General features: G+C 45.0%; 1 protein-coding gene across 1 annotated transcript in view; it reads left to right on the top strand.

Moving 5' to 3' along the window:
- The window catches only part of kif26ba (kinesin family member 26Ba), a gene marked incomplete at both ends in the record, with an annotated part of 135254 nt that overhangs the window by 110703 nt on the left and 1252 nt on the right, over window positions 1-23299 (top strand). The window contains 15 exon segments of the mRNA XM_080730049.1: window positions 579-750; window positions 2873-3166; window positions 3557-3751; window positions 4022-4145; window positions 4710-4968; window positions 5855-5956; window positions 6444-6544; window positions 7167-7349; window positions 8971-9224; window positions 10313-10949; window positions 11218-12131; window positions 14794-15023; window positions 15337-15483; window positions 15917-16131; window positions 21951-22198. Of these exon segments, the coding sequence (XP_080586175.1) occupies window positions 579-750; window positions 2873-3166; window positions 3557-3751; window positions 4022-4145; window positions 4710-4968; window positions 5855-5956; window positions 6444-6544; window positions 7167-7349; window positions 8971-9224; window positions 10313-10949; window positions 11218-12131; window positions 14794-15023; window positions 15337-15483; window positions 15917-16131; window positions 21951-22198 (4075 nt within the window).

The following is a 23299-nucleotide window of genomic DNA, read 5'->3' as shown; positions in this document are numbered from 1 at the left end:
ATAGAAAAATAGCAGATATACATGCTCACATCGAGCTTGTAGATCTGCTATTTTTTAAAAATCGTGAAAATTTGAATGTCTTTTGAATCCTTCTAAGGTTTTTGAAAAACCTATGTTTCTATATGTCAGCAATCTGGCCGGCCATCGTCAAAGAAAAGGTCCTTTTCACTTAACTGGAGCTCACTTAACTGGAGCTCAGTTAGTCTGTTCTTGAGAGACTACTAGTGGTTCTCAAACCTTTTCATGTGAAGGACCCCCAAAATTATATGTATTTGGCCACGGACCCCCATCTCAAAATATTTAGTTCCAGGGACCATCCAGAAGTAAAATTTTAGTTACAACCATTCGCTTTGAAAAATACATATATTCAAAGATTTGCACATTTTCATGACTTTTTTTTCAAAAATAGCAGATCTACAAGCTTGTATATCTGCTATTTTTCACTGGTTTAAGCATTCAATAATTCTAGGCCTGATATATCCACAGATAAACTGCTCACCTCTGATCTAAGCAGCCTCATATTGCAGTGGTTTCCGCTAACAGCATGCTGCTGTGCATCCCGTGTGTTCTCTTCTCAGAGAGAGCAAGCTGACCATGCTGCTGAGGGAGTCACTGGGGAACATGAACTGCAGGACCACCATGATCGCTCACATCTCCCCCTCGGCCAGAGACTTCTCTGAGACAATGTCCACCATCCAGATGGCCTCACGCCTCCTCCGCATGAAGAAGAAGAAGACTAAAGTCAGTGTGGTAAGCTCGCTGTTGCTGCTCACCACCACCACAGAGTCTGGGGAACCATCAGGTGTTTATACGAACACAATTGGCCGTGTTCAGGGGAGGGAAGTCGGGCGGGGAGGGTGATATCTGTCACTGCACGTACTGTACGTACTCCTACGGGCTGGGGCGGGGCCTGTCAGCAGGGAGTGTTGGGCGGGAGGAGTAAGACGCTCTATGTCCTCCCGGTGGGGGCTCCTCACTGACAGGTGAGCCAGTAGGATACAACAGCAGTGACTGACAATACAGAAATGTGTGTGGGGAGGGAATAATCTATCTATAAATGCGAGAAGTCTCTGCGTGCGTGCGTGTCTGCGTGTCTGTCTGTAATCCGCGTATCTCGAGAACCGTTCGTCCCACCGGCTTCAGATTCGGCACGCGCGTTTCCCGCCGCGGCACGGAGTGCAGTGCCGGGCCTCGACCCGACCCGACGCGCGGTTTACCCTAACGGGCGCGAAACGTTCGGAATCTCCTTATGCGGGTTGATTGTTGACATCAGGCTGTTCCGGAGGAAATCGGCTGACTCATTGTGAGATCACATCATAAAAGGCTCTGAGATCACGTACGCCACATGAGTCAACAAAAAATCTCTGTGAGTGTGTATGTATGTATGTAATCCGTGTATCTCGAGAACCGTTCGTCCCACCGGCACGCGCATTCTCCATATATGGGAATAAAATGAATGCCCGTATGCGGAGCTGATGTCTGACATCAGAGTTTTCCGCAATCGGTACTGTGTGTGCAGATATCTTCATTTATGGGCATAAGTGGACAAAGACAAACAGATGGTCAAAACGGGTCCTATGACAACAGGTATATTGGGGTTTACATTAAAGGGTGGGGCATTCATGGGGTTTGCATTAAAGGGTGGGGCATTCATTCCCTATTTCAAATTCGGCACGCGCGTTCCCCACCGCAGCAGGTAGTGCAGTGCTCGGCCTCGACCCGACCCGATACACGATTTTCTGGAACCAGCACGAAAGGTTCGGATTCTGATGTCTGACATCAGGATTTTCCGGAACTGGCACTGTGTCTGCATAGATCTCCATATATGGGCATAAAATGGATGCAGACAGACAGATACAGATATCTCCAAATATGGGCATAAATGGACACAGGCAAACAGATGGTCAAAGATCTCCATATATGGGCATAAAGTGGACGCAGACAGACAGATACAGATATCTCCATATATGGGCATAAATGGACACAGGCAAACAGATGGTGAAAACGGGTCCTATGACAACAGGTATAATGGGGTTTGCATTAAGTTTGTCTCCTCCTCCATCTGTTTGTCTGTGTCCCTTTATTCCCATTATGGAGATCTCTGTATCTGTCTGTGCCTCCGACTGTTGTTGCAGACACAGTGCCGGTTCCCCCTTTAATGCAAACCCCATTATACCTGTTGTCATAGGACCCGTTTTGACCATCTGTTTGAAAAAGCGACAGAGATCTCATATATGGGCATAAAATGGACGCAGATAAACAGATATCTCCATATATGGCATATATGGGCATACAATGGACGCAGAATCACAAAGATCTCCATATACGGGCATAAAAGGGACACAGACAGACAGATACACAGATCTCCATATATGGGCATAAAATGGACGCAGATAGACAGATATCTCCATGTATGGGTATATATGGGCATAAAATGGACCCAGAACTATAACTGCAGTGATCTCCATATATGGACATAAAATGGATGCCGACAGACAGACAGATACAGATATCTCCATATATGGGCATAAATGGACACAGGCAGACAGATGGTCAAAACGGGTCCTATGAAAACAGGTATAATGGGGTTTGCATTAAAGGGCGGGGCATTCATTCCCTATTTACATTGTTCCGAGTTGGCCAGGTTGCCGATAGACGCAGCTTCTAGTTTACTAAATTGGGAAGAAAAAAGGGTAAAAAAGCACTGTTGCTTTATAAACTGTTAACAACCTGATACGTTAAAAAGGAATATGTCATTCTTTCACTGGTGTGAATGTATTTGCGCATACCTCTTCAGTGCTACTTTCCTTCCCTGTTTCCCCAACCTTCTTTCCCAACTCCTTGCCTCCTTCCTTCCTTCGTCTCTCCTCAGCAATACACCTCCAGCTCCTCAGGCGGGGAGAGTTCCTGCGAGGAAGGACGCATGCGTCGCCCCACTCACCTGCGACCTTTCCATCACCGCGGCGACACGGACTCCGACGTGCCTCTGCTTCGCCGTGACCCCGACGAATACTCCAGCAGTGAGCAGTCATGTGACACGGTGATCTACGTGGGTCCCAATGGGACGGCCGTGTCAGACAGGGAGCTGACGGACAACGAGGGGCCCCCGGAGTTTGTGCCAATCATCCCATCTCTGCTCCTACAACAAACACACAGTCACAGTCAGGTGTGAACGCTTACAAATACATGTATAACCCATAGACATTATATTCCAATACTATAAATACGTTCATGTTGTATTGTCGTTCAGGACACTTTGAGTTGATGAACAAATGCATGCTCATTAATCGATATGTGTGAAGTAGAAATACAAATGTTTAAGGGAAAATAATAAAATATCAATAATATCAAATCAATAATAAAAAGTATCCGGACACATATAAATGGTGGGGTGTTTGCACATTTTCATTTATATTGAAGAAATAATAAAATACATTTTCTTTTTTTTCTTAATTTTTTTTTATGGAACAATGCACTAAACATTGCTTAATTTGTGCTCAAACAGGCCCAGCCTCAAGAAGAGAACCAGACCCAGCCCTGTGGAACTCTGTCCCAGTCTCTGTCCCAGTCTTTGTCCCAGTCTCTGTCCCAGTCTTTGTCCCAGTCTCTGTCCCAGTCTCTGTCCCAGTCCACCCAGTCCCTACTGGGACAGCCTCTGGCCCCCGTCCCTGAAGAGGGAGCAGAGTGTCTAAAGTGTAACACCTTCGCTGAGCTGCAGGAGAGACTGGACTGTATTGACGGCAGTGAGGAGGTGAAGAGAGAGAGAGAGATCATTATTTAATACAGCTACTAAATACAGCTGAATGTTATTTAATATACAACTAATCTACTCTGTTATATTCTATTGTGTTTGATATATTCTGTTGTTACAGATATGAAAATGAATACAAGTATTATGCTTTGCATTGTTTTTGTTATGTAAAAACGTTGCATCCCTCCATCCACCCGTCTATACTTATTTATATCTCTCTTTCCTTAATTCCTTCTTCTTTCTTCATCAATCTGTCCCTCCTGTGTTTAGGTCGCCAAGTTCCCGTTTGAGGAGGTTTCTGCCAGTAAACAGGAAGTCAAACAGGAGCCAGCCTCAGTGTCATCTGCTCCTCCTGTTCCTGCTCCTGGAGCAGGTGCAGACTCTGAACATGAAGGTAATGAACTTTACCACAGGTGTCCCATGTCAAAACACACATACAAGAATATATACAAAGTCCATTCAGTCATGCACTCTATGCATGACTGAATGAATGTGTCTGGGGGTAGGATGACCTTTGCTGTAGGGATGTATTTATTTTTGGAACCATTTATATAGTGCTTTTATCCAAGTGCTTTTATCCAAGGCGCATTACATAGATTGTGCAGTATATTCACCCACACATTCATACACTGATGGCGGAGGAAACCATGCAAGGCACCAACCTGCTCACCGGGAGCAACTAGGGGTTCAGAGTCTTGCTCAAGAACTCTTCGACATTAACTCAGGGGAGCCCGGATTTGAACTGGGAACCCTTCGTGAACCCTTTGTGCTCTAATGACGGTTTCTCTACCCCTGAGCTATGCCACCCCTCATCTTTATGCCATCAATGACCTTCCGACTGGTTTGAGTCATTCATCCTAGCATGTCAACATACTGTCCTGGAAACGGCTTTGGATACTAATAATTCCTGCTGGAGAAGATCTTTAGTTAAAAGTCAGAGTTTCCCATACCTCCTCAGGTTCCTCAGCCCCTGGAGGAGGTGAAGTGGATCTGCCCATCTCCTCCTCTCCCCCTGCCTGTGAGAGGAGAACCAATGACCAGCAGCTCCAGGACATCAGGGAGGTGGTGGAGGAGGCCGAGCTGGCCCACACCATGATCCACAGTCTGGCCCAGGGCTCTGGTTCCTCCGCACTGTCAGGAACCAGGAGAGTCCCAGGGAGCAGCAACACCACCCCCAGCTCCCTGCAGAGAACCGGGAGTGGCAGCCTCCATGACAGGTGAGCAGGGGTCATCAATATGTCCGCACGTGGATAAATGTGTCTGTGGCAAAGGCTTGGTCGGCTTGCTTTTCTTTTTTTCACCATTATAATCTTCTTATTTTGATCATAAGACCCAATGACTGAATTTCATCTTTCCAGATTTTCTTCATAATATGTACAATCTGTCCAACTATGCTAATGGTTCTCAAATGTTTTATTTGCAAGGACCCCTTTAACACTCAGGGGCCTTTTCCACCAAAAGAACCTTGGTTCAATTACCAGTGCCGTTCAACTTTCTTGGAACCTTGGTTCGTTCTTGTGAACCGGCCGTGAACCGCCTTGCGTTTCCACCAGATTTAACAAGATGTTCAATCTTGTTAAATGGAGAAGGGACCAAGGATTTTGTGGTTCCTGTTCCGAACCAACTTTTCGGTTCGGAACCAATTCGGTTCTCGTGGAAAAGCTCACCTCTGGTTCATCCCATAGGCGGTAGAGAGAACCCGAACCGGTTCTTTGCTGGTCGAAAAGTGCCCTCAGACCTGTTATGGTCATTCTGGGCTATAGCTCTTTATGTGTTTCTGGGAATATTATTGTCTGAAGCGGTATTCTGCTGCACAAACCTCTGACAGACTCTGCTTCTACCGTCACATAATTAGCTGACCGCTTGAATCTCCATCCTTTAAGCTATAAATGAATTTGAATGCCAGTAAATGACAGACAATGAATCTCCTTTTCCTTCATCAGCAAATATACATCTCATCTTCGTGCATGTGTAGGTACACTGTGCATTAGTTCATCTAAAGTTGACAACCTAAAGTTGTTTATTGTTATGATTCCAAGTTATTCCTTATATTCGGAACTGGGTCTGAATGTAATGAAATATGTTCTTCATGTGTTTGGACAGCCGGGAGTCTCTGAGCACGGGCAGTAGTAGCGACAGTAAGACACGCCCCCTGGGGTCACCTCGCCTTGGCATCGCTAGTCTGACCAGAACTTCAGAGTACAGGTAGACTACACACACGCACGCACACACACACACACGCACACGCACGCACGCACGCACAGACACACACACACACACACACACACACACACACACACACACACACACACACACACACTCGGATTGGTTCAGAAACACACAGGCTTCCTTTTCAAACTGAAACTTCAAAATAAAATACCCAAAATTGTCATTTCATTGGGTCTTTAACCCTGAGATTAATGAGATCATGAGATGTACTCTTTATCCTTTTTGACAGATACGTAAAAATATATGTTGATTTGTAGGATATGCATTTCCGTCATTAAACATGTCAATCAACCAAACCCTATCATTAATCCTACAATATAAATGTTGCATCCATAATATATAAGTACAAATGAGTGGATATACGGTAAACAACAAGGGGAGACAGGCTGAGCTGATGACAGTAGCTTAACAACAGACAGTACCTGAGTTTTGGACATGTTGTGTACTGTATGTGTCTATCCAGACCTCCATCCTCTCCTTCCCAAAGGTGTAAGGTGTTCACGCAGAAAGGAGTGACGCCAGGAAACCCTCCCCTCTCTGCTCAGGACAACCAGACTGGAGACCGTATGTATCGTATTATGAATACCTACTATCAGCCAAATACACTGTATTCACATGATTTGTGTGTGTGTGTGTGTGTGTGTGTGTGTGTGTGTGTGTGTGTGTGTGTGCGAGCGAGCGTGCGAGCGAGCGTATAGTTTTGTTCATGAATTACTTATGGTGTATTAAGTCTATTGTGCTGTATTCAGTGGGGGGTTCAGTTTAACAGGTGGGTGGTAGTTGTGGTTAATGAGGCGAATGTATTTATTTCATGATGACTCTCCTGGGAGCAGCATCTCTCTTCTTCACGGTACATTGTGTTGTTGCATTCGTTTTTTTGCCTCTACTGCTCACTTTTTTCCACTAATATCTTTTCTTTAAATAATAAGGAAAGATTTGCTGTCCATCAATTCTGCCTTCAAGGTTTTGTCCTTTTTTTAAATTTCAGGACAATACTGAAGGCATTTGTAATTTGAATGAAAATGAATGAACTCGAATCACGATCCCCTTTGCTGCGTGTCACTCCCCATCTCTCTCCCCATTTCCTGTCAGTCTACTGTCCTATCAATAAAGGCATAAAAGCCCAAAAAAAATCTTAAAAAAAAAAAAAAAAATTAATGAAATGACCTAATGTGTGATCCTGCAGACAGCTTGGCAGCAGACAGCGGCCGGTCGTCCACAGAGTCCCTGCTGTCCAGGACGTCTCCTGTAGGAATGAGTCCACAGCTTCCAGAGCTTCCGGCCCCGTCCATGTCAGCCAGCCTGGGCTCAGCAGAGACGCTGTGTGACGAGGAGGTCCCACAAATCCCCCTGGACACTCACAGGGATGGTGAGATGCATTACACACTAAAGTTCTCTTTTAATTTAACTCTGAGAGTGTGCAAAACCTAACTTTCTACCACTTATTGTGGTCACGTGTTCAGATACTGGATTCTGATTGGCTTAAAACAGTGGTAAATCAGTCAACAACCTTGAGTTGGCTCATAGACCCCACCCACTGTTGTGTTGCAGTTGATTGTAACTAAATAACCTTGCAAGTTACAACTGTGTTTTCTTTCATTTATATGGTAGAAGTGGTAGAAAAGCAATTTACCATTCGAGGGTCGTTTGGCATTCGGCTCCGCCTCGTGCCACAACCCTGAAACAGTGGTAAATCAGCCAACAACCCACTCCCTCTCATGGCAAATGGCTTACGTAACCAAATGGACATTTGTACATTCTCAGAGTAAAAATGTAGGGTTTTGTCCAAACGCGTTCACGTAGGTAGGAAATGAGCCAAAACACATTCCCATTAGATTAGACTAGTTATTTTAGTTTAACAATAGCAGGTTATGGAGAGAGCCCAACAATTGTATGTTTTCTCTTCCCGTCTCACCATAATAACTGCTGGACATTAAAGCTAGCTACCTAGCCAGCTGACCAACAAGGCCTTTTCATTTGGTATCCAGGAAACCAAATTCATATAGGTGAAAGTTGTTAATATCGTACGTTTGAAACCGTCTCTAGGTCTAGGACGGTGAAAACACGTATGTTTTGTTTCTCTACTTCAGTGGTTTTCAACCAGTGGTCTGGGGACCACCAGTGGTCCTTGAGGGTGTTCCAAGTGGTCCCCAGCTAAATGATGGAGAGTTGGTAACCAAATGGACCCTTATTAGATCTTTAACTCTCTCTAAAGAGTGTATAATGAGTGTATAATGAACATTTTACGCTCTCAAGAGTTACAAGAGGTCTACACAATTAGAGAATGTAGAAGAATTGTTATTTTGATCAACGTTTGCCTGTCATCTCTCCAATGGCACCACATCAATACAGCATAGATTGTGGACAAAATCTTATCCAACGATAACAAAATATTCAAAGTTTTGGGTCTGAGAGGCTAAATGTGGTCGGTTGCAGGGACGTGCTGGCCATTGGGAAAAGCGGGACAACTCCCGAACGGCCGGTTCATTCCCGGCCGGTCCAGGCCGGCCATTTGGAAAAAATTAAAAATAAAATGTCAGCCTTCGTTCCATTTCGGGGGCTGGGCGGCCAACAAAGTAAATTGTCTCTGTCGGGCAGAAACCTTGTATCTCCAAGTTGCAAAGCCCTGCTTCATCAAACAAGGCCGTCGCACAAAAGTAGTGAAAACAGCCGATCGGCTCGGCTGTTTTCACGAGTTTAAATCATTTTTAAAATGATAAATACAAAACAAACAGTTTTGGACATACAAGGTTTCCACCCGACAACGACGAAATATAACTCATATAATTGGCCCACTGGCTTGTCACTTGTCATGATCTGAAATGGCAAATCTTTGAGTAGCAGCAGCTACTACAGTATATCACTCTCTATAGCGCGCAATGAGGGCCTCTCCAACTCTTTTTCCCGGGCTGAATAAGGGGCCCAGCATGTCCCTGGTCGGTTGTAAACCACTGCTCTACTTGCATCCCCAGGCCCAGCAGAGCCCACAGCCCCAGTAGGACCTCTCTCTGTGGGGGAGGATGAGCTGGTGTTCAGCCTGGAGGACCAGGATCCCTTCGCTCGTCCAGTCAGCATCATGAGCTTCAACAGCGATGGTTGCTCCGTCACTGCCCTGACCTCGGGGTCGCGACCCGTCAGCATCATCAGCAGCATCGGAGAAGACGGAACGGTGGAACATTATGGGATGTCTGCCGTCACGGCAACATCCTCCTCCACCGTTACAGAAGTGGTAGCCAGGGCAGAGGTCAGTATGACTGACCGTTTTTTGTGACAAGTGTGACAAATGTATCAATCCCCAAACCGGTGGTGGAAAATGTATTACATTTTTTTTACTTAAGTAGTATGAAATACTGCAGTGTAGAAATACTGTTACAAGTAAACAGAGTATTTCCAGAATTAAATATGTACTTGCGTTAAAGTACAAAAGTATTGGTATCAACTATCAAAGTGTACTTAAAGTACCAAAAGTAGAAAGTACTAATTATGCAGAATGTCCCATTTCACAAGTTTTCAATTGTAAAAACTGTCTAAAATGTTTTTTTTTGTTTTTTTTTTAAATGTTGAAAACAGCAGATCAACAAGCTCACAACGTGTTGCGATGCGACACGTTGTGAGCTTGTAGATTGTCTGTTTTCAAATAGCCTAAGTTTAAATAGGGCTGACGGTTAATGTAGGTTTTGTAATAATAATCCAAATCTACAAAGTTACTAGTAAGTTTTCTAATAATTTTAGTGGAGTAAAAAGTACAATATTTGCCTCTGAGATGTAGTGGAGTAGAAGTAAAAGTACTGAAATTTGGAAATACTCCAGTAAAGTAAAAATATACATCAAACTCGCACTTAACTACAGCACTGGAGTAAATGTACGTGGTTACTTCCTTGGTGTTTACTGTGTGGGTCAGGCACGTGCACACAGACATCAAAGGGGGCTTGAGCCCCTGCCCTTTTATCCGTCTGTAAAAAGTGCCCTCTCTAGACCATGAATGCAGTTATTTACTATGGTGAAAGAAATGCAAATGCCCTCTTTCCATGCCATACCCGAAGGCAGCGTTCAAGAGAATTGTCTTGTCCAAACTCTCCTGAACTTGAATGCAGCTTCTCATGTTGAAAGAATTGTCCTCTCTGTTGATTATGCTTAGTTCAGTGTGATATCACGCACCGAAAATAGCCGACCTCCAAGCTCACAACGCATCGCAACGCAACGCAACGCGTTGTGAGCTTGGAGGTCTGCTATTTTCGGTATTTCCACCAAAAGGCCCTTTTAGAAATTGCAGCCCCTGCCTCTCTAACATTCTCTGCACGTCCCTGGTGTGGGTACCATGTGGTGCTGCAGGTGGCGATGGCCAGGCTGCGCGTGGAAGGCGAGGCCATGGCCACCGTGATGCCGAGCTGTGGCTCCTCCATCTCCTCCTGGCTCAGTGATCTGAGCGTGGGCAGTGAAGCAGACCAGTCCCTCCACAGCTTCAGCCAGTCAAACCAGAGCCAGCACGGAGAGGCCCTGGCTGATCCCGACCCCAATCCCAGCGTCTCCTCTGCGGGAGAGGTCCCCGGGGGTGGTGGAGAAGTGTTGCTATCCGACGGTGGGAGTGAGAAGGGGACCCCGACCAAAGACAGGCTGAAGAAACTGCCACCGTCCATGGTTAAAACCAACATCCAAGTGCTGGGGCCGTCCGGTGGCTTTTCACCCTTCAGGACCACCATCAGCGTCCACCCGTGTGTGGCTGTGAAGCCGCTGGTCATCTCCTCGCCAACAAAGACCGGTCTGATCAAAGACCCTGCAGCCAATCCCAACGCCAGCCAAACCCCATATCTGGCTTCGCTCTCCAGTGAGATGAGCTTTGAGGACCCCTGGCTGAAGCGCGGCGTGGAGCGGCGGGGGTCCAAGGAGCTGCTCCTGTGTGAGGAGAAACGGATCCAAGGCCCAGCAGAGAAGGATGGAACTGGAGATCAATGGAAATCCTGCAAGGAGGGTGAGAGACATTCTGTAGTGTCACAACTGATAATTATTATTTACATTGAATCATAACAGTTTATGTCTCATAATCATATTCTATATAGTATTATGATGAATTAATAATAATAATAAATTGACAGCAGATACAAAATCTGATTTTATACGGTATATAAACAGTATGTATGCGCGCGCGTACATGTAATAGTTCTATTAGTCTACTATTAGTCTTTATCTTTAAAGTGAGCAATACAAGACATTCATACAGTTTCTTTTACCATTTCCAGTACAAGGTGGGGACCGTGGAAGCTCCAGTTCAGGTGGTGAAATGGTCTCCTCTCCAGATTGTTGTAAGAGATTGGTAGATGGCTGTGAGATGATAGCTGTGGTTGCCCATGGAGATGGTCTGAGTGGCGCGTACAACCCTGACCTCCACCGTACAGCCAGCCTCCCTCGCTGGCATCGCCTCAATCGCCACGACGGTTTAGACAACGCCGAGTACCGCAGTCTGGGACTCGCCGCCTCCACTCCCTGCTCCCCCCGCGCCACGCTGGACCGACGAGGATCCACCGGAAAACAGGGCCTCTTCTCCCACAAGAGAGGGGGAATCCCGCCACTTCCACCTGTGCGGAAGTCCAGTCTGGACCAAAGGAACCGGGCCGCTGGTGCCCCACTCAGCCCGCAACACCAGCCCAACCACGGGCTCTCGTTCATGGGCGGCCTGGCTGAGGACGCAGGTGTCGCCAGGCCACGAGGCTCCAGCGCAGACAGCAGTCGGCTCTTCAGTGCCAAGTTGGAGGCGCTAGCGAACAGAACCAACTCGCTGGGCCGAGCCCACAGCTCCCACAGCTCTCAACACTACGACTGCTTCTCCCTGGAGCGGGGAGCGAGTCTGAGAGGAGGAGTAGCGGCCAGGGGCGACGGCACCATGCCTCGTACAGGACGCAGCCTCACTAGAGGCGGGTCTCTGTCCTCCCACACCGGCAACGGCGGCGGTACCAGCATGAGCCCTGGCAGCGCTCCGCAGTCGCCAATTAAAACCAGCAGCCAATCAAAGATCTCGGCGGTGAGTAAGCTGCTGATGGCCAGCAGTCCTAAGGGGAGGAGCCTGTCTGCCTCCAGCACCAAGACTCTCAGCTTCTCCACCAAGTCTCTCCCTCAGGCCGTCAACCGCAGCTCCAGCCTTCCTCCCAATGGAAAGGTAACGTCTCTCTTGTATTGATTTCACACTCTGCTCACCAGACATGACTGTGTTGGCCTGTCACATGACTGTTGTTCACCACACATGAAATTGTTTCTTCCCCGGCTAACATCAGTTTTAAAGGAAGCTTGTGGGATCATGACACATTTGATAGTTTCAAAGTTGTTCAATTTAAGACCAAATTAATCATTTGATCCACAAAAAAAGCTACAGTATATCTATGGCATTATTGTGCTGACACAATGCATCACAAAGCAACACATTGTCTGGGTTATTGTATGGGGCAAATAATAACATTGATTTGAACTGTCGAAGATCTCTTGGCATGTAAGTGATGTAAGACACAACAGAAATCATATCACCAGTAAGACTCCCTAATCGGGAGATAAGCGACCGTAGGTCACTTATCTCCACAAATAGAGCAAAAATTTGTTTTTCCAAAATCTTCCTTAAGCATGTTGATGACATGAGTGTAGACATACTGTGTAGTGATTTTCGTGATTTTAGGGCAAAATCTGAATCGGCCTCATGGTGGCGCTAGAGGGCCATGTGAGAAATGAGGGGTGGGGTCTCCGCGCCGCCAAGGCGGACGAATAGGTACCGGCCCCGGCTCTCCCGGTCGCTCCTAGCCCGAGTTACGGCATTTTATGTGAGCTGCAGTGGCAGGGGGTCCTCCACTGGGGGCGCCACCACTTTTGCATCCGTTCTGGAGCACCAGAAGTGGGTGGTCCCCGGGAATGCCCCGTGAGCAGCCCCGTTGGGGTGGTCATTTGGTAATTTTTGCACATGTGCTCATTTTTTACACTTGGGGGTCCCCGAGGGAGCTGGGGGTCCCTGGAGCTCCGGGGGTCCTTGGAGGTTGTAGTTTGGCAGGTAAGGAGTGTGTGTGCAAAATCTGGCATGGATCGGGGCAACGGTTGCGGAGATATGAGCAGGGCAAAAGTGTGACGTGTGACGTGTGTGACGGACGGACGGACGGACGGACACCTCGAGCAGCTTTCTGTAGTAAGTGCGACCTACGGTCGCAATTAGCAATTAAAATTGAGCAATTAAAAACAAAATAACATATTTACAATGTTACAACTTAGTTAGATGCTTAATCATTCATCTGTGTGCTTTACTGGCTGGCTCTGTTAAGACATACTGTATGAGGAATATTTTCTTGGAGAGTGAAGTCTCCCATAGTAGGCTATGTCTTTCTGGAGTTATGTGCAACCTTGGTTAAGGATTTAAACTCAACGTTCGAATGCTGTAGCTGTGCTCAGTGCAAGTGATCTTTGTTGTACAGTAAGTTAGGATAGAGATAGGTAACCAGCTCACCATACACCAGCCTTCACTTATTAATGTTTATGCATTCATCAATCCCTCCATAAACGTTCAAATTATGATGACAGCCCCATGCCATCTGTCATAAACAGCAAAATTAAATGAAAACCAAAACTTATTCCAATCATTGATGTGATTGGTGTCATTAAACAATGTAGACCCACGGGACACAGACACCGCATAGGCTATTTATTATATAACTCATCATTCGTTCAGGATATACTGTAGGTCTACTGATGACTAGAATGAATATATATGCATACCTTTTTCCTTTTTTTCTTCCCCAGACCACATTTTTTGGACTATTTCATGATACTTTATAGTTGACTTGCGCTGATACGAATGCAGTCGTATTTTTGTATTTATAATTTCTCATTGGATGTGTCTATGTCAGGTATCGGTCTGTGCCCTGTGTATGCAAATAGCGTGTTCCATTCCACGCATATGATTAAGTGCGTGTGCTGTGTAGCTGTGTGTGAATCCACGTAGATAGGAGTCCCCACAGGGGGGTAGCTTCACATGTCGGAGAAGTTCCTCTTCTTGGCTGCATTCCGCTTCTTCATGTTGAAAAACCTCAAGGGACGCGGCTCCGCCACATTTATCTACAGCCGACCATTCTTACGCTGTGATTGACAGGGTACACCCGCTTGATAAATCATGAGCCCCGTCGGGAGATGATTCCTGAGCTCGAATGTATGCTGGTTTCTACATTCCATTGATAAACGAGGGCCTCTGTGTCTATATTGTATATTGGCACCTGTTGAATTGCATGAGTCAAATAGGCTATAGGCACTGGATGCCAGTCTATGACATTAGTACTATAACATCAGTAGTACAGTGCGTTTCTATCAATAAGTACCTACTACCAGGGACGTGCTGGCCATTGGGAAAAGCGGGACAACTCCCGAACGGCCGGTTCATTCCCGGGCCGGTCCAGGCCGGCCATTAGGAAAAAAACTGTTTGCACAAAAGTAAAAATTAAACTGTTTGCACAAAAGTAGTGAAAACCGCAGATCTACAAGCACACAACGCCTCGCGGTGCGAGGCGTTGAGGCGTTATTTTTGTAGTTTAAATAATTTTTAAAATGATAAATACAAAACAAACGGTTTTGGACATACAAGATTTCCACCCGACAACAACGAAATATAACTCATGTAATTGGCCTACTTGTCATGATCTGAAATGGCAAATCTTTGAGTAGCAGCAGCGCTATAGAGAGAGATCTCTCTCTATAGCGCGCAATGAGGGCCTCTCCAACTGTTTTACCCGGGCTGAATCAGGGGCCCAGCACGTCCCTGCCTACTACCTACTATTGATACATCTCTTTCTTTGCAGACTCAGGTTTCAGTCCAGGGTCCGGTCCAGCAGGGAGCCTCATCGGGCTCCTGGTCGACTCAGTCTCTGAGTCGCAGCCGAGGGGGAAGCCTGGCTGCCAAGCTGCCTCTGCGGGCCGTGAACGGTCGGATCTCTGAGCTCCTCCAGGCCAGCGCAGGCTCTCGCTCCAGAGGCCATGCGGCAGGAGGAGGCTCCGATCCTGTGGAGGAGAAAGGAGCTGAAGGGGCAAGGTAATGAGTCAGCATTTTCAATGGGATATTGGAAGGAATGGAAGGAAACGTCCACAGAAAGTGTTAAGAAAAACTCAAACGAGATTGTAATTCTAAGTTGTAAATAGTGCACAGTGAAACTAAATACATCATAGTGATGAATACTATTTATGTACAGTACATGCATAGTGTAAATTAAATACTTAAATATTGAATGTACATAGATAGTGGGGGGGACACACGCACAAAGATCCCCTGCATTTATAGAAGGATATACAGTAATACATACACAATACACATTTCAACACATATGTAATGATTGCTCCTTGTCTAGTGCTCCTAGTGGAGGAGGAGGTGTTGTTGGAGGTGCAGTTGGAGAGGAGAAGCCTGCCGAGGTCCCCAGCCTGCCGTCTCCCTACAGTAAGATCACAGCACCCAGAAGACCTCAGCGCTGCAGCAGTGGGCATGCTAGTGACAACAGGTACGGAACTTAAAAAAAATAAAATAAATAGGTACATTGCAAACAAACATACAGAGGAGAAAAAGGGCAAAAGATAACCCATTAAAACCGTGAAAGCATTAGTACTTTAAATATAGTAGATATAGCAGATATAGATATAGCAGATATAGATAGATATAGCAGATATAGATAGATATAGCGTGCCACTTTGTGCCGTGCTATGAGCTTGTTGATCTTCTATTTTTGAACAATAAATCTTTGCTTCTTGGGGTCCCTGGGATCAAATATTTTGAGAAGGGGTTCTGAGGACAAATACATATAATTTTGGGTGGTCCCCTGTGAAAACATACGTTTTTTTTTTTTCAGAAAACAGGTCTTAAACGGATTAAGCGTGATACTGTTTCTGTACTGAAGCCTTCGATTTTTGATGTGCTCTCTCATGGTCCAACAACAGCAGTGTGCTGAGCGGAGAGCTGCCCCCGGCCATGGGGAAGACGGCGTTGTTCTACCACAGTGGGGGGAGCAGCGGATACGAGAGCATGCTGAGAGACAGCAGCGAGAACACAGGAAGCACCTCCTCCGCCCAGGACTCCCTCAGCGAGCACAGCTCAGCCACCTCCTCCTCCAGACGAAGCTCCAAGAGCAGCAAGAAGAGTCGCAGCACCACAGGTGGGACACATTTCAAAATAATGATTAAAGGAGTAGTTCACCCCCAAAATGACTTTTTTTCTATTGATTACTCATGCCATGGAGAGTAGAGTTCAATAATATTTTTAGTTTTTTGTCGCATTCCTAAGACAAAAATGTGATAGCAATAAATTTACCCCCATTCATTTCGGATGGTGACCCGTTTCGAAACGGGTCACCATCCGGAATCAATGGGGGTAAATTTACTCAAATCAAATTTTTGTCTTAGGAATGTGACAAAAACCAAAAAATATTATTGAACTCTACTCTCCATGGCATGAGTAATCAATAGAAAAAAGTCATTTTGGGGGTGAACTACTCCTTTAAGGGGGCCGACGGCGGCGTTCCTGCTACTCCAGCGACGGTTCAGATATCGTCGTTGTCGGGTGAAAATCTTGTATGTCCAAAACCGTTCGTTTTGAATTTATAATTTTTAAAGGTATTTAAACGAGTGAAAACAGCCGATCTACAAGCGCACAACGCCTCGCGGTGCGAGGCGTTGTGTGCTTGTAGATCTGCTGTTTTCACTACTTTTGTGCGACGGCCTTGTATGATTTGCGAAGAAACGTACAAATTTGGAGATACGAGATTTCTAGCCGACAACGACGATACTAGTGTTGTTGCTGCTCTTATGCCACCTTTATTACTGGGGTTGGTGTGGGCCAGACAGTAGCCCCCCGCGGGCCGCAAATGGCCCGCGGGCCGCCTATTGGGGAACCCTGATATACAGTATGGAGGTACAAGGTTTCTGCCTGACAGCAATGGTACAGGAGAAAAGATATTCATCTACTCTAGATGTAATACAGCTGGGGTTTTCAAATGTTTCGTGCTCAAGGCACTCCAAAAAGCAAGTCAAAATCTCAAGGCGCACCTTAAAACTATGAAAAGGGGAATCTTTAAGGATAAGACTGAAAGCTGAGAGAAGTGATACAAATGATGTGAAATAAAGTCTATGAGAAAGGCTAAGAAAGAAAATGAGATAAGACATATTGAAAGCCATGTGGAAAGGTGACCTTGCAGCCATCCTTGAAATGGTAATTGGAATTTGCTGATGGTAGCTAGATAATGAATATAGATATACCCCCCCACCCTCCCTCACACACGCGCACGCACGCACGCACGCACGCACGCACGCACGCACGCACACACACACACACACACACACACACACACACACACACACACACACACACACACACACACACACAAGCACACAAAATGAGCTAATACCAGGCCCATGACACTATAGTGCGAGATAATCTGACGTCAGCAAAATGTCCTTATACTGTGAATAGATACTGAGTAGAATCTATTCAGTATCTATTCGATTCATCTATTCAATAGATGGATAGATACACTCTACTGAAAGGTGTATGAATCAATCAATCCATCAATCAATCAACTTTATTGTCACAACACAATTACTGTGGTAACAGTGAGGTGAATGTGTCGTTTATGCCGGCTTTCAAGTTTGCAGCTCAAGGAACAAAATAAAAGAATTAGCAGTAAAGAAAGGAAAACAAAGGTGCACGAAAAGCCTGAGAAAGCAGCATGTTAAAATCTGTATTTTGTAATTACAAGAAGTCCTAAATCACATCATTTAGTGCATTCAGTATAGTGCATGTCAGTAATATGTTGCTAGGAAGTCTAAACAAATTAAAAGTGCATCAGTATCGTGCAAATTGTGAATGGCTTTGCTTCTGAACTCGATCGTTTCTTCGAACTTGTGACTGCATTCTCCTAGTGCGGCACTCCATCTGTGTCCACCATCTCTTTTTATTTGTTTTACTGTGTTGTGCCACCCTGTTGATGTTGTAATAATGAGTTGCAGAGTTGTGTTGCAATTACTGTAGCTGCAGGTGACAGGTGTTCAGGATACATGGAGACATACATACACACAATTAACCATACAACCTCCTTGGCTAATTCTAGGCAGAAGACACCCTGAAAGACGCAATATATAAGATACAAAATATCAGCATAATATAGATGTCTCTTAAGTTTTCATTGGAAAGTTCCCTTACAGTGCTCAGGACTTAGTTAATATCATCACAGAAACATGTATGTTCACATAGCTCCACCCCCTCCCCCATCTTGTTCTTCTGAGTAGGAGAACTTCCCAGGCAGTAGTTAACATTCTCTGACAAGAGTGACAGTGTCGCTCAATGTCACTCGTCTTGTCAGTGTTAAACTAGTAAGACGCCTCAGCTTGACAAGCGACCTCACCCTAAACGGCCGCCATGCTTCTCAGTTATTCGTTATGTGAAGATCCTATGACGATCCTATGACATCACATCTGACATCATACATACAATCCCTTTTATGCCCATACATGCATGATCCCGGTCTGAACTAACCACACAGATATGGGCTGTCTTCCTCCAAATATGGGCATTCTCAAATGAAGTCCTGTTAGATTGACATCAGGGATCTCCATATATGGGCATAGAGTGGTTCCCATGACATCACAACATACAGTACAATCCCTTTTATGCACATACATGGAGATCCCTGTCTGAACCAGCCACACCACTATGATGTCACCTGTGTATGTCCATATATGGAATTATGGATATCCCTGCCCTGAGTATCTGACATCACTGTGATGTCACAGTGATGTGTCAGGGGAACCACAGTGTCAGGCGTTATCCTTGCTCTGAGTTTCTAACATTACTTTGGTGTCACCTGTGATGTCACAGTTATGTCAGGGGATTGGGGGTAACCACAGTGTCAGGCGTTACTCGTTCGGAGGGATACGGACAAGCTTTGCCGGTTCTGACAGTAAACTGCGACCTACGGTCGCAATAATCTGTAAGGAGAATAAGGTGAGGTCATCTGTTAAAACATTTTAGGATTAACTAAATCGTTCCACTGTTACTTAAGTCAAAATGAGCTGACACAGCCCTATTAGAGGTATGAATTTCCATGTCTATACGGTGTGAATTTCCATTTCTATGCTGATGACACCCAGTTGTACCTTTCGGTGGCTACGGACGACCCCTGTGCTCTAGACCCATTGCTGACGTGCGTGTCCAGCATAAAATGCTGGATGAGTGAGAACTTTCTCAAGCTAAATGAGGACAAGACAGAAGTTCTCATAATAGGTTCTACTGCCCAGAGAGAATCAATAATAAATAGACTTGGTAACCTGGCTAAAGAAAATAACACCTCTGTTAAGAACCTGGGGGTGATCATTGATGCTGAATTAAATTTTAATACACACATTAATCATGTCACGAAGATTGCCTTCTTTCACCTTAGAAATATTGCGCGAATTAGAGCCTATCTGTCGCTGAACGATGCAAAAACGCTGATCCACGCTTTTGTTTTCTCTCGGCTTGATTACTGCAACGCACTTCTCTCTGGTCTGCCAAAGAAAACAACTGACAGATTACAACTTGTTCAAAATGCAGCAGCCAGAGTTTTAACAAAAACTAAGATAAGAGAACATATTACTCCAGTTTTAGCGTCGCTACACTGGCTCCCGGTTGTTTTTAGGATTGATTTTAAAATTCTTTTACTTGTTTATAAAGCTCTAAATGGTCTGGCACCTTCGTACCTCTATAACTGCCTGCATAGATATGTTCCAACCCGCCCACTCAGGTCCTCTAGTGCAGACCTACTTGAGGTGCCAACAATGACATATAAAAAATATGGTGAAGCAGCTTTCTGCTTCTATGGACCGACAGCTTGGAATAAACTACCACTACACCTAAGACAGGCAGCCTCGGTGGATAGCTTTAAAGCACAGCTCAAGACCTATTTCTTTACTCTTGCTTTTAGCTAAATTTTTTAATCCCTATGCTGCTATTGACGTCCGCACGGCTCTGAAATTGTTCTTCAATGTTCTATGCTTTTATTTTTTCTTGCTTTATTGTAATCATTTTACTTATCTCTTTTTTATGTATTTTTTATTTCTATTTTACTTTTTCTCTGTTAAGCACGTGTGCTTCATTTTATGCTCTGTAAAGCACTTTGAGCTGCATTTCATGTCATGAAAGGTGCTATACAAATAAAGTTTTATTATTATTATTATAATTAGTTCATGTCTGTTTATAGCAACAATACAAGCTCTGCTGCTGTCCTCAAGGCTCCATACTATAGATAGAAAAATAATACACACATGTATAGGCAGCTGTGATATACTATATGCCTACGGCTGGAATCACATTAGCACATGCACGCACCCACGCATGCAAGCATGCACGCACCCACACAACCATGTTAACTGTGACCTCTTGCTACCTGCGGTAGTAGACAGCTGATGATTCAATGTGAACATACAGGCTAATACAGGTGGACACGTGACATTATATAAGAAGAGAGAATGTTAAGAAATATGTGAGAGAAAAGGGTCCTCTCGGAGTGTGTTTGATATTAGGTTTCTCTCTCTCTCTCTCGCTCTGCTCCTTGGTTCAGTCCTGTAATGAAATACAAATGGCTGAATGTGTCTCCTTGACCTTTATGGGCTGCACAGACACCAAGAGACAGATATAACCTTATTCAAATATCATCTCTCTCTCGCACACATGTGTGCACACGCACGCAGACACACACGCACGCACAACCTTGTGAGCTATTAAATCCCAGCTTGTGTTCAATCTGATAACTCACACTCCTGCTGACATGGATAATTGTAGGTTCTGTGAGAACACAATATGTGTGTGTTCCGTGTAGTGATTATTTATTTATTTATTTTTATTTCCATTTAGTCGGTGACTAAATGGAATTGTAGCAGTCCTTGAGCTCTATACTACAGTGTATACTGTAGATCGACAGACAGACAGAGAAAAAAACATTACTTATGATGCTGAAATGCAAGCTTGAAAGGCCTATCTGTGACTGCGCGTGCCAGTTTGTGACAGAGCACGCAGTAGAACGGTATAAATAGAAACAGTAAGTAAGAACAGCTCGTTTCATGGTTTGCGTGCTGGATTCAGGCAGACGAATGTAGATGACGACAAACACAGCATTGTGGCAATCTACAGGCAGAAGTAGTAACTTCATGTTATTCATCCTTCCTGACTCACTGTCCCTTTCACCTCACATGCCCAATGATCTGGGGCCTCTTGCAAACTTTTGAAAACCCCTGCTCTGTTATTTCTACTGTACTTCTACATGCTATTAGCCTGGAGCCAGCCTGTTCGCTCCGTTCCACGTTTTGTATTGTCTCTACGCATCACAGTCTGGAAATGACTCAGTTGACTCGCACTTCTGAATGTCCGTTGTGACGTAACAAGGTCAGTTTACAGTTTACAGTTTAGGCATTTAGCAGACGCTTTTAATCCAAAGCTACTTACAAGGTCGTTGCTGATTGGGTGTTGTTCCAATGAATCAGAGTATGGTTAGGGTAGCTACATCATCAGCCAGCCAATAAAGACTTAGGTATTTGTCCCGCCCCGCACCACAGACCAATGGAAGCCGCGGTGGCTGGAAAGCCATGTGGTGTTGTTCCAAGAAATGGGAAGCCACATGGTGTTGTTCCAACGAATCAGAGTAGGGTTAGAGTTGCTCCGCACTACAGCCAATCGGAAGCCGCGGTTTGCTGCGACCGTTGGAGATACAAGGCTTTCCAGACTGTGATGCGGAGAGACTAAACAGATCGCGGAACGGAGCAAAACAGGCTGGCTCCAGGCTAACATGCTATATCTCCTGTTATTTCTTCATATTGTTTGCATCAATAATGTAAAACTAAGTTAAACTACAGCATATTACATGTATGAGTCAAATGTCCCTTGTGGACAATAAAGTTGACCTTGACCTTGAGTTTCTGGTTTTGTATGCTTAACTGGTTCTTTCAGGTACCCAGCGTCGTCGGCTGATCCCCGCCTTGACCCTGGACTCCTCCTCTTCATCTCACCGCTCCTCCAAACAGACCATCACAACCTCCTCCTCCTCGTCCTCCAGCCCCAGTGCATGCTGGGTAGATGGCCCCCTTGGCCCCCCAGTACCATCCAGCACCAGGAGCACTGAACCGTTTGAGATCAAGGTCTACGAGATAGACGACGTGGAACGCATGCAGAGGAGGAGAGAAAAAGGAGGGAGCAAGGTGAGATTGGTTTGAGGGCAGGCGATGTCGTGAAAGAGACGGAAAAGTGAAAGGGCGTTTGAGAGAGCTAGAGAAGGAGAGAACATGGTTTGTTTTTTGTTTTTAAAGGTCTCATGACATGCTGTTTTTACAAAACATAAAAGTCTTTATCAAGGTCATTCAAACGAGTATTATAAGGTTTTAACTTTTAACTGAAAAATCCACTCCAGTGAGCCATGGTATTCTTTCTCGCTGTGTTTTAAGGCCGTTTCAGTTGCTATGAAAAAAAAAAAAAGAAGAAAAAGAAAAAAACTTTTGCCTGTGGGTGTCACTGTTGAGGGATTTTGCTTATCAATCATCGCCTCTGCTCCGCCCCCACTGAAAGAGAGGGGAGGAGCTGGGAAGATAGGGGGCGGGATTAACATTTGTGACATCAAAGACAGGGAGCGAATAGAGTAGTGATGTGACCTAATTTACACATCCTACCTGGTTTGTGGTTTTCTTCCCCCATTCTGAATTCCCATAGACCTTTTTCATATCGCGTCATATAAGAACTGTGTTCCAATTATAAACAAATTATCTCAGCGGTTTGACTCATATGGATATGAAGAATCAACTGATGTTGAAAAAACGCTAATGATACTGTCGTCGAATTAGTTACATTTTCGCTAGAAACAGGCTTTATCACTTATGAGTGACTGACTATCATAAACCATACATACAGAGCCACCTCGCCGACAATATCGCAAAGACTGTTTGTTTATTTTTGGACCACAATGCTTATGAGACGATTTAAGATGACCCAATGTTATTCTCCATAGAGAATTACTTCCGTGGAACCACGGGATGAGCGAGTCACGTCATGACTTCACTGTTCTATAGTTTCACTAATTATACAAATATACAGTGACAAAAAAACACCCCAAGGATTGTGGCCCAAATGATCATTATTATATGGAGAGACACATACAGTAGGGGAGAGGGACAGAGATTGATAGAGAATGAAATGAGAGATATTTAAAAACAAATTGAAGATAATAGGATAACTGAGAGAAAGAGGAGAGAGGACAGCTGTGGGCTGGGAGAGAAAGGGGGTGAAAGGGAGGGAGGAATGTTAAAAGT

Source organism: Nannobrachium achirus, assembly GCF_963921795.1.
Source record: "Nannobrachium achirus genome assembly, chromosome: 7".
NCBI classification, from domain to species: Eukaryota; Metazoa; Chordata; class Actinopteri; order Myctophiformes; family Myctophidae; genus Nannobrachium; species Nannobrachium achirus.
Note: the sequence above shows the minus strand (reverse complement) of the source record. Positions and strands in the feature narration are given on the sequence as shown.